This window comes from Curcuma longa, chromosome 15 (genome assembly GCF_044706935.1).
Source record: "Curcuma longa cultivar G26 ecotype Majalengka, Jawa Barat chromosome 15, ITB_CL_G26_1.1, whole genome shotgun sequence".
NCBI lineage: Eukaryota > Viridiplantae > Streptophyta > Magnoliopsida > Zingiberales > Zingiberaceae > Curcuma > Curcuma longa.
Genome location: NC_133875.1, coordinates 8702935 through 8715574, shown reverse-complemented (window position 1 = coordinate 8715574; position 12640 = coordinate 8702935). Strand labels below are relative to the sequence as shown.

General features: G+C 35.9%; 1 protein-coding gene across 1 annotated transcript in view; it reads left to right on the top strand.

The window, feature by feature from the left end:
* The first annotated feature begins 10382 nt into the window (after positions 1 to 10382).
* Positions 10383 to 12640, top strand: part of LOC141846585 (uncharacterized) — a 43651-nt gene continuing 41393 nt past the window's right edge. Inside the window, 2 exon segments of the mRNA XM_074734620.1 lie at positions 10383 to 10786; positions 11920 to 12079. Coding sequence (XP_074590721.1) covers positions 10671 to 10786; positions 11920 to 12079 — 276 coding nt within the window. The 5' untranslated portion in view covers positions 10383 to 10670.

Genomic DNA, 12640 nt, shown 5'->3' with positions numbered 1-12640 from the left:
TGGGTGCACCAGGACTGGTTACATGCCCTCCTGCCACACTGCCCCTCCCCACTTATCTATAGTGGTCAGTTGTTGGAGCTGGCAGTATGTCCTGTCTTGCCCCCATTTCACTGAGCTCTGGGAGAGTGACTGGGACGACGAGTGCGGACAGTGACGGATATTTTGATTGTGTTGGTTGATGCATATTACATGCATTTGTTGGTAGGATTATTACATAGCTTACTTTATCCATGTGTTTGTGGATTGTTGCACTTGTTTGCTATGACTGTTGCACTTGTATGACATTACATACATGATACATGTAGATTTCTTTATCTGTTGCACAGTATGACTTAGTCTTGATTACCCTGTTGATATACCATGATATACCTCTGATTCATGATACCTGTTGATTATTCTATACCTGTTGTATAGTAGGATTTATTCCTATTCTGTTCTGTTGATATACCCGGATCCATGCTGATACCTGTTAGTTGTAGTTATTTCTTACTCCATTTCATAATTTATTTTCATATAAAAGCCCAAAATTGAATCGATTTAAATCGTAAAAACCCTAAGCTCATCAAATTCCCCCACACTTACCCTTGAGCGTCCCGCTCAAGTCAACAAAATAAACTAAGATTGTACCCCCCTAGATCATCCTCAATCATGATTAGAAACAATTAAAAGAAAATTATCTAAGCTTGTAAAGTCTCAAAAGCTTAAATCCATGAATTAGACTTGTATTTGGTTAACCACATAGTAAGTTTCACCCTTCTTGACTAATTGAGAAAAATGCATCACACAAAATCTCACGAGGTTGTTTTCAATAGATAAATCAGTGGCTCTCACCCTAATTCTAATTTATGATCAAAAAGTGAGATGGAGCTCACTCAAGCACTTAGGTTTCATGCATTTCCATAGGCTTGCTTGTTTTCTACTCTCCACCACCATTCATGATTTGGAATCCACATCTATTGGTCTTATTGAAGACATAAAGAGATCATGAACTTAGATAAATGAAATGGGAATTAGAAATGAAATTTCAAGAGAAAAGAGATTCAAGAAAAGAAAGTGCATGAAAGTGGAAGACATGTATAAGTAAATGCTATCAATGAACCCTTGCCCTTTTTCTGATTTCTTTCTCTTGTATTTCATTTGCTTCAGTGTGTTTTTCAGATTCATGAACCAAGGGTGAGTCAAACTCATGAGATTCTCCACCTTGATACAAACTCTACTTTCATTGTTTTTCTCCTTTTGCTTACTCACACCAATTGTGCCATTTTCGTTCTTCTTTTGAAATCAAACCCAATTCCTTCACATCTAAATTTTGCAAAGCCTTACAAATGTCAACCAATCATCAGAAACCACAATTCACTTCCCAATAATCTGAAAATGCAATGTATCATTGACACAATTTTGATAAAAATTGATTTAAACCCAATCTGAAACTTTTCTTTTTCTCTCCATTCTCTTACTGTTTTTCCTCCATTCTTTTTCCATCATGAAGCTTGATTGATAGTGCTAATATCCATGCAAATTTCTAGGCAATTAGAGCTCAGATCAGTAGCTCAAAAATAGCAAGAACTTGGCTAAAAATTAAAACTGTTTTTCTGCAAAACTGTTTTTGGTTCTTCTTTTCTGTTGGAGCAGCATCTTGAAGGATTGGAATTTGAATTGGTTGTTCATAAAGCTACTGAAATGGAGTAGGTTTTATTTGGGTCCATTCACTGATCGGAATCTTGATACAAACTCTTTACTTCTTCTCTTTTCTTCTCTTTATCACCTCAAATGTGTCATTTTGTATTTTCTCTTCAAAACAAGCCCAATTCTTTCACCCTTAGGTTTTATCATTGCTCCATCCACGAGCGTTGCTTCCCGTCAACACCAGTCGCCGACCTCTTGCCTCTCGTCCACGCCAACCTCGTCGGAATTAGGGGGACACGTCACTAGCCGTAGACAGCGCCTGTGCGCTGCTGCGGGCAGCGTGTGTGGCGTCATCGACCAAGAATAGAGAACAGAGACAGGGACCGTTCGACCAAAATAGAGACGAGCAAATGAGGCAAACGCTAACAGGTAAAAACTATGTTACATGCTCTGATACCAATGTAGGATTTACCTGTTGTAGCATGATTCCGGCTGGGATTGCTCGCGTCAGAGGAACAATCACGAGGAAAACTCCTCAGGTTTCCACAAACCAAATCTGCTGTTTCTGGTGTTCACTGATCTTCTCCAGCAGCGTCGCTTCTCTCAACTTGGACGCACACACGCACACTGCAGGTATCACCTCTCACCTTCTCTCATGCACTCCCTCTCAGGGCTTTCCTCTCCCTTTAATAGGGAAAGGTTGCGTTCTCCACGGAGTGCACAACGTGCACTCCGTGGGGTGCGTGGTGGGCAGTTACGGTAACTGCCTACAATACTAGTCATCTAAAACTCATAAAACATAACTTTATTAAGAGAACATATGAAATATCTATGAGGATTCTCAAGTTCCAAATAGGAACTTAACAATTATTTTATGATTTCTTTTAATTTTAGTGAAATAGATTGTCAGTCAGGTTGAATTTTGATATTTTACAATGGTAGTCACAGAAAATTCAAAGTTTTCCCATCTTCTCCATCATAGCAAAGAAAATTCTAGCTTGTTTAGTATCAACCGTTGTTGTAGAATAGACATTTAATTTTAGAGGTAATATATTAAATGAAAGATGATCTACTTTATCTTTTGGCTTTTTCAAAGAACAAGCATTACTTAATGATTGGATGAGAGCTGAAAAAAGAATATAAGGAATATAATTTTCACATGATGAGGTAGAAGAGGTTGATACTAAAGGAATTAGCACTATAAGAATGAAAAATTGAAGTGAGTAACAATGCCACTTCCTAAGGTAATAAAGGTAAAAAGGTAAACAAACTACATGGATTTTGATTCTCCTATATTCTAAGTGGATATGTAGACAACTTAAATAAATTTATATCTTTTTTATTTTTATTTTTTAAATAAAAAATTAAACCATCATGAACTGTGAATGGAATCATAAGTGGTGGTTTTGAATTGTAAATTATAACTACCTTTGAAGGTTAAGAGTTAATATTTTTTGAATCGACAGTTTTGAATCGATGAACTATTGGTTTTAAACCATGGTCAAGTTTACTGGTAGGTGAGGATTAGTCAACCAATGGTTTAGACTTTGACAAAATGAACAAAAGATTTTCTAGTTTACTAGTAGTTCATTTGGAAATGAACATAGTTTTTTAGTGATTAATTTAGTCAATTGAGGTTCGTTAGAAGGGAATAAAAGGTGTTTGAATCAACTAACGGTAAGACTAGTTAATTGATGCTACATCATCCAATTCAAACGTACTTGAAGATGAAAGTTCCAACAATATAATTTAGATAAGATTAAAAGGATTGATTGACTAATGATCAATGATCAGATGATTGATGATTGCTAAATTAGTAAAATGACAAGTTTTGAGATGAAGGCTATAAGAGACAAGAGGTTATGAGACAGAACATTAACCAAGTGAAATCACACCCATATATTGCCTCCACTTAAGCCTTCAATGTTCTACTTTTATTGTAGTTTTCTTTCTTAAAATTGTTGAATTTGTAAGAGATTTCTTCACCTTTAGTGCTTAAATAAAGAGGAGAAAAGATAGTAGATATCTAGGTCGTAGAAGTACTGATTTTGGAGAATCATGAATCATATAAAATCAGTATATGTGCTTGTTTGTTGTTATTTACTTTATTTTACTTCCGTTGCATGCTTTTGATAGTCATCAACATAGACGAAAAGTGGTATTCACCCTCTCTATCACATCTACTTCAATCCTTATAAGTGGTAAGAGTCAAGTTGTTTCCAAAGTACTAATAGTCAATGAAGTAAATTATGGAAGACCATTTCTAGATTTTGAAGCTGGAGGAGAATTTCAACTTATTGAAATGTAAGATGGAATTACCTTTCACTCAACATCGATATGGTATGCATTTTCTATTGATGATGAAAATAACATGTTGCCTCTTTCAAGTTAATGAAGAAGCAAAAGAAGGTGGTAATGATTGATAGAAAAGCAAAACTAACATTGGAGCAAGCATTGACAAAACAAGAGATGAGCTAGATACAGAGATATACAACATCTAAAGAACTCTAGGATTGCATAATGGTAATGCACTAAGGGTCAACGGAAACTAAATTAACAAAAAGAGACCCATTGTAAACAAAGTTGAATTCATCACAATGCTGAAGGGAGAATATATTTGTGAATATTCACACTAGGTATAAACAATTAGTTCATGAACTAATAGGTATTGGTGAACAATGTCAAATGTGACCTCATCATGACCACTCAAAATGTTAGTGCAATTAGCCTTTAGGATTTCGATGCTTAACAATATAGACAATATATTTGTGTGTTTTTTTAAGTTTATCCAAGGTCCAAACATGACTAATTGCTTGGAAGTGAAGTGAGAATTCTAATCTAGTCAAGGTTGATCGGATGACTAGCAAAGAGAAGTCTAGTCAAGTCAAGATTGATCAGATGATTAGTAAGAGAAGTCTAGTAGGTCAAAGTTAATTATATGTCTAATAAAGGGAAAGTCTAGTCAAATTAAGTTTATCAGATGACTAGCAAAAGTTTAAGCAAGTCAAGGGCGATGAATGCTTGGCAAGGGTATAGTCCAGGCAGATTAAGAATGATTGGATATCTGACAAGTGGCAAGTTCAAGTATATCAAGGTGATCGAATGCTTGGCAAGAAAAATCTAGAGGGGGATCAAGGATGATCGGATGTCTGACAAGCGACAAGTCCAAGCATGTCAAGGTGACCGAGTGTTTGACAATGAGAAAATCTTAGGGGAGTGAACTCTAGGTAGAAGTCTTAGAGGAATGAACTCCAAGAAAAGGTAAACTCAGTAGGTTAGGTAGACTTATAGGACTAAGGCTTTGTTGTGTTTGCTTGTTGTTCTTGTATATGGGTATTGCAGGAACTTGAAGTTGGAAATAAGACAAAGAATAGACGAATACAATTGGACGCAACTAGACTAAGTTTGAACAAGTTCGAAGTGAACCTGACATGAACCAGTCCGGTCGATTGAAAAATCGATTTGGTCAACAGGCTAGGTTCGATTGACTAAGTGTGGGCCCGAACTCAATTTGGTGATGTGACCTGGTTCAGTTGATCAGAAAGGTTTTGGTAGATAGATAAACCTGAAAATGATGCGATCGCATGTCTTGGTTTAGATTGAGAAGAATTTGATCGTGGGGATCAAGTTTGACCAAGTTTGATCGATCACACGAGGTTTATAGGTCAACCGATCAAGACCTATAAAAAGAATCTTTAGATCAGAGCTCAAGACATCTATCTCTCTACTTCTACTCTTCAACTTTGTTCTCGTGAAAACTCTCGAGGCTCTACTCGTGCGATCGAGGAAGTGTTAGGAGGAGTGTGAGCCACTCAGGGCTTTCAGACTGATCATCTACAAGTTTGTTTGCATTTACAAGATTTGCTTTAATTGTTTATATTCAAGCTTGTGTTATTAAATTTATAAGAGATTTCTTTGCCTTCAGAAAGTTCTACATAAATCTTGGAGTATCAATCCTGTGGATTGGAAACTAAGTAAAACCTTGATGTTATCCTTGTGTTGTTATTATTTAATTCCACTATAAGTACTTGTCTAATAGAAATGAACATATGACAAAATTGAGGAAGGTGACGATCGATATTTACCCTAGGGCTCTTGATTGGACTAACCGTTAAAGAAACAAGAAGACCAAAGATTGAGGGGGGGGGGGGGGAATTTAAAAGGTATGTTGGTAAATTCAATTTTCAAATTTCATGTTATTTGCTTTAAGTATAGGGAAAGAAATTACAAAAATAAGTATCATACTCTAAGATTTGTTGGATATATTTTATATGGACTAGCATAATTAACATATTGTTATTGGGCTTAGCTATAATGGGTAGGCTTGGCCCATTAAATCATAGCAGAGGCCCCTTCTCCTAACCTTAAAATGTGGTTGTCGCCCCATTGAGACATACACGAACATTCTGGAATTGGGCGATAGGAGAAGTTTCTCTGCGTTTTTCTCTATTGCTGTTTTGGATTTTTCTTACAGGAAAACAAGATTAACTCCTCGACATCTTCCGCTCCAGGTATTTTAACATCTAATTCTTTTATAGTGTTTTTGATCATTCATCGTATCTTGAATTAGATGTATAGTTTTTCCTTCAAATGGTATCAGAGCCAGGTTTCTGAGCCTCGATTTTGATTATTGGTCGAATCCTTTGTTTTTTTTTTTTTTTGTATTTTTCCTTGCCATCAACGCTGTTGAAGCCCTAAAATCCCTTAAAATCCCGATCAAGTTCTTGATTAAGGACATTTGGAGATTTTATTTTGTAATCCTAAAATCTGTTGAAGCGAAGTCGCGCCACTGAATGTCGCTTCCGATTAAGGAATTTGGAGTTCTGTTGAAGCGAAGCTGTTGAACGCCGCTTCCGATCTAGACTATGTTGATGTCTGTTGCCGCCGGTGGCGGATCTGGCGTCGACCGGCGAAGCCGTGGCTAGCGACGAACTGGTGAGCGGCTGGCGTCGGCGACGGCGCTGTGCGGACTGCAGGCGTCGGAGCTGGCCCACGACGCTGTGGAAGTTTTCTGACGCAGCGGCTGGCATCGGCGACTCGACGCTGGAGAGCATCGTCGAGTGGGCGACGTGGGCGTCGTGGTGGCGTGGATGGGTCGTGGGATTTTGGGAACCGGCGTCGTGCGGTTTGGGAACTACATGCCGTGTGAGGAAGAAACGTGCATTTTTAATAACAATGCACTTTTAATAACGTGCGGTTTGACGAGTCAGTCTTTTTAATGACATTATAAAAATGAACCGTGCATTTTTTTAATAAACAGTACGTTTTTAATTGAAGAAAAAAAATCATGGGATTTTTTGGAAAACTGAATTAAATAAATCAGATAAATGAACACGAGTACAGCCAGCAGTAGAGTACAGTGCGCACATGGAGAAGCGAGGATTGACTCGAGCAATCGTCGTCTACCTCCTGTTTTGCCTTGTGTGGTAGTCGTTCAACGCGGTCGCTGTGGCTTATCTGAATGCCTCCATGTAAAGCATGTTTCCATTTCCACCCACTTGTCTCTTTGCTGCTTCTCGTGTTAATGCAATGGTGCTCTGGTTTAGCAGTCTTTGCTGCTTGTACATTTACAACTAAGCTATATAGCATTTTACATCAGATTATGGGTTCCTCAAAATCACTGCTCAATCCAATAGGGTTCAACAAATAAACAACAACATTTGATTGATGCCTCGAGGTGGTCACACAACTAAAGCAAAATTCCTGTTTCAATTAAGGGCACATTTTAAATTATCTTGAATTTAAATTATATGTGATCATATAGTGATCAGGAGACAATGTCATACTATGGTTATACCTTTTTCGTATGAGAAATAACAAACTAATTTCTTCGGAGGTAATAAATATCGAGCTAACTTAGTATGGGACAGATTTTTGATAGCTGCAAATCTGGGCTTAGTATATTATTTCTATATTCTAGTTGCTGCTATAACATGGAAACATCCTCTTGCAACATAAAACATGATATCTCAAGTTCATTGGTAAAACCTCACTAGAAGCATAAGACTAACATGATATCTCCGTGTTCATTGGCAAAGGCCAAATATCTGGTGTTTACTCTTGTGCTTGTTGACAATGGATGATGTTATTTTGTCAATTTGTTGGTAATGTCTTGGCATGACAGGTTCTTAATCTCTTTTATGTAGTATTTACCAATTTTGAAGAATTTTGTAAGGATGAAAATTGTCCGGAGATTTCTAAATCATCAGAATTTCTATATGACAAAAGTACCCGTTGTTCACTTCCTGCTAAGAGAATTAAGGATATTTTTTTTAAGACCAGTTTGTATTGTTATTGATATTTTTTCATAGTTGTGAGCTCGCCTTCGCGAGACGGATTATGATAAAATATTATTGTTGGAAAATTATTATTAATGTGGCATTAGGAATTATTTTAATAATGCACTTACCCTATCGGTTTGTCTTTATTGATATAGTTCTAATGATTGGTAATTATATTTTAAAGTTTTCAGTATCCTTTCGATATTAGCTTTGAAAATATAATTATTCCCGTATTCAACCCCGAATACACACCTACATCCATCAATAACGATCCATTCCACTAGAGGATCATTATTGCACTACCAATCTAATCCCCAAATTACGTTATGAGTTCCTTCTTATTATTTTATGCATTGCTCCCGTGTTTAAGATATCGTATGTCCGTTAATTATCTGAGTTCACTGACAACTCAATAATCAACATCTAAGACCTTGAATAGTACCTGGCACACCGTATAGATAGTAACATCACCCAACTTACCGAGAATATTTGATCTGACGGAAAGATCTCACCCTTTGGTAAATCAAAGCAATAATTACTAACTATAGGTGCCCATTTATTACATCGGGATTAAGAGTGCATAATTATAATAACAGAGGTCTTGTTCAATTTGTGAGTCAGAGTAAATCGAACAACCTCAATGGTCCTACTCAATACACACAAAGTGCACTAGTGTAATTCTACAGTCAAGACAGACAGTCACCGAATTACACTACAACCGTTCCCGATGGTTTGTCCAAAGCCATCTTGGTTGTGAGCCTTAGTTTATAATTCACAAGGGACTGATAATCATGGTCTTCTGTGTCTCACAGACACCAAGTTATCTACAATGTAAATTAAGAGGACTTTATTGTAAAATACACTATTGCAATCATTTGACCAAAACATGATACTTTATTTCATAAATATTTATATACAAAAGAGCTAGTCTTTTCAGTATACTTCCTAATGTCATTTTGTTGGGTTTTCCCATTTATCCATATTCCATTTTGATGTTGGATCACAGGATATAAGTATCTTATAATGCATGATATCATTATTCCTTCGAATGTGATTTTCTGTATTATTAAGATGCTTATAGTTCCATTTTGGACATTTTCGTATTATGTGTTGACTTATTTTGACATCTTATTATGGTCGCACATTGTTGATTAATCTGATGTATTAATTATGCTGTCCAAGTGGGAGAATGTTGGATATATTTTATATGGACTAGCATAATTAACATATTGTTATTGGGCTTAGCTATAATGGGTAGGCTTGTCCCATTAAATCATAGCAGAGGCCCCTTCTCCTAACCTTAAAATGTGGTTGTCGCCCCATTGAGACATACACGAACATTCTGGAATTGGGCGATAGGAGAAGTTTCTCTGCGTTTTTTTCTATTGCTGTTTTGGATTTTTCTTACAGGAAAACAAGATTAACTCCTCGACATCTTCCGCTCCAGGTATTTTAACATCTAATTCTTTTATAGTGTTTTTGATCATTCATCGTATCTTGAATTAGATGTATAGTTTTTCCTTCAAGATTTGGATGACACAACTTGAGTTAAAGGAGAAATCAATGTTAGGAGTCCGAAGAAATAAAAAAATACATCATGTGCTTCAAGTGCCGGTGGTCTAGACACCATAAGAATCAATGTTTGAAGAAGAAGAACAAAAAAATTCACATGATTAGATGAAACAATTCAGGTTAATAAAATTTAAGAATTATGAAAATATCCTTTTTGAGATGGATGATAATAATAATCTTTGTTTAGATTATGTTAAAATAGATAATCTATTTGATCAAAACCTAGATCCAATTAACCATGAGAATAAATTTAATTTAAATAATTCAAATTTAATAAATCTAGATAATAAAATTAATCTGATCAAGTCATTGATCAAATTAATCAAAGTCTTGATAGGATATTTCATCTATTCAATTAATATAAACCTAATTTGAATTAGATCAAAAGGGATAACTTAGTGAGGTAAACTCCTCTTTTCATAAATATGAATTAATTAATTTGTTTAACTCGTTTTATCACTTTAATCAAACTAATAGAAATTAAAGTGATATAAAATTTATAAACTTTTATAACTTTGATCTTTATTATATTTTACTTTTATATTTAATAGTATATATTAAATATATATAATTTATAATTCATATACTAGTTTTTAAAAATTTATATACTTTTTTTAAATTTCTTTTAATATTTTAAAAATTTTATAATTTATATAATAATTTTGATCAAAATTATTATTTGATTTTATTTAGGCATCTTCGTACTGGATAATTATGAATGAAAATACAATAAATTTGATAAAAGATATCAAGAAAATTACTGACACCCTTTTACTAATTATTTAAAAATATTTTTTATTTTTTTATTTATAAAAAACCATTGCTTTAATTTTGAGCCATTTTACTTTTATACAATGCGCAACTGGATGAGAATGCAATGGTACCCACGGATTGAACCCAATCGCCTCCGCCTCCGCCTCCGCCTCCGCCTCCGCCAATTTAAAGACCCGTCCCTTCTTCGCCTTCCGCCATTCTCCCTCTCTCTCTCTCTTCCCTTCTCCTTCCCCTCGCGATCCATTTCTCCCTCGCTCGTCCATCTTCTTCCCCCGTGGGGGAAAGCCGAACCCCCTTGACATCGATCGACGCCGCCAAACCCTAGGCGCCGCTCGACGCAGCAGCAGCCACCCCGTGTCCCCTTCCGTCTCTGGAACAGTTTTAGGGTTCAATTTTGAGGCTCGGTGCGTACCACCCATGGCCACCGAAGACGGTGGTGGGATGGCGAAAGGTTTTGAGGCTTCAGTTGAGGGACGGGATGCCCTGCCCGAATCCGGTGTTGCGGTGGCCAGAGATTCTCTTCGAGCTCTCGCGTAAGATGTCGCGGTTTCCTTCTATTTTTTGTCCATGGTACTCTGTGAGCGTCTATAATCGGATTTCGGTTTGAAGCCCTGGGTTAATGATTAATTTGTTGAAAGAATTTCCGGGATTGTGGCCGAAATCTTCATGATAGAAAAAGCTATTACTTATCAACCCTTTCATAACCTATTCATCCCCTAAAATAACGTCTTGATGTGATGCATGTGTAGTTTTTTTGGTGTTTCCCTGCTCTGACTACCTAAGTTTTTCTCTAACGTTACATTCAAGAAGTTCAAATCCATTTATTTTGATATATATTTACAAACGCCATGTCAAATTGTATTTGCTGTGTTGCTGATCATGGGAGAATATTGAATATGTCAACTTAAACGTTTTCACAAATTATGCAAATTTTCTACATTCTATTTATTCATTTTTTGTAATGTAAAATGGAATTATTTGAGTTGAATTTAGTGGCAAGGTCTTGGAAGGCTTACAAGTCCTGGTGCATTGGCTCTGCTATTTCCTGTCTTAATGGGAATCTTATGCATAGGTATAATAACAAGAATATAAACCCGTGAGTTGCAACTAAGTGGAGCCTGCATTAATCTGATTTTATGAATCTGTGGCTATATGCTTTTTATATATTTCAAATTTAACTGCTCAAGTGATAATATGTTGTTGGGACCTAGTTAAACCAAATTCTGCTCCATGTATGTTTTTTGGGTTGCCATAATTAAATCAAATCATAGTTGACTGCGTTAATGTTTTATTTTACTTGTTGAAACCATAGACTTGCTGCCTCTTATACATTGCTGGTTGACCCTGTGACTGATTTAGTAAGGCTATGCTGGCTGCAAGAAAACTTTCCAACTTTCCATGATGTTTGTCAGCCAATTAATTGATTGCTTGTATTGAAGTTGATGCAATTGAGAATACCATTGTGGTTTGTTCAGCATGTCAAGTTTTGATATTTGATTTGCCAGCCAATGAATGTGTTGCCATTGCAACAAGAGTGGTGCAATCATCTTAATGTACTTTGTATGTCTTTCAGTTTGACGTTTTGAAGAAATAGCATTTTACTATTTGAATTCTCAATTCAATTTTCGTGTCTTTTAGGTACTAACAAGTTAGTTGAATTTGGCAGGTTGTTGAAGGATCTAGGTTCCAAAGTGTCAGAAGAGTTAATTGCTCTGATGCCAAACTTGTTGACAACTTTGAGACACCCAGATTTGTTTGTTGTTAAACAGTCAATTTCTAGTGGGACGGCTTTGTTTGGTGCTGTTTTAGAAGAAATTGCACTCCAGGTGCTATTTGTAGAGCAATTATACTACTACCAGAATCTTATGAAATTGTTCATGTAAATTTGAACCATCTTTGTTGTTTTAGTAATAACACTTGATTAATTGATGGTTACTCCTTTTCTAATTTTATGCTTCCATCCAGTATGTGTTTGCTACCACATTTGTGATGCGATTGTTTGTCTTGGAATTTGACTGAAGAAAGGTTGGTTGACCATCAAGTCTATGTGAGTGTTACATTTAAAAAAGATACATTGCCATATCTCAACCACGACTTTTACCGGCAGTCTCAAGCGGTAGGCGTTTGACCCACTACATAGTGTCAAGGTGGAGGCCTAGGCGATCCTTATTTAAAATCAAAATCAAAATAAGTTATAATGACAAGTAAACAAGCTAATAAGTGAATGCATAACAACGAAACATATAATATTTCACATGGCTATGAACATAGCATCACAAAACATATAAGCATATAACAATGTATATCCAATCAAACTAAGTTATCATAAATGTAAATTTATAATTCTATATTGGCACAATGCAAGAAAACATATAACGATATGACAT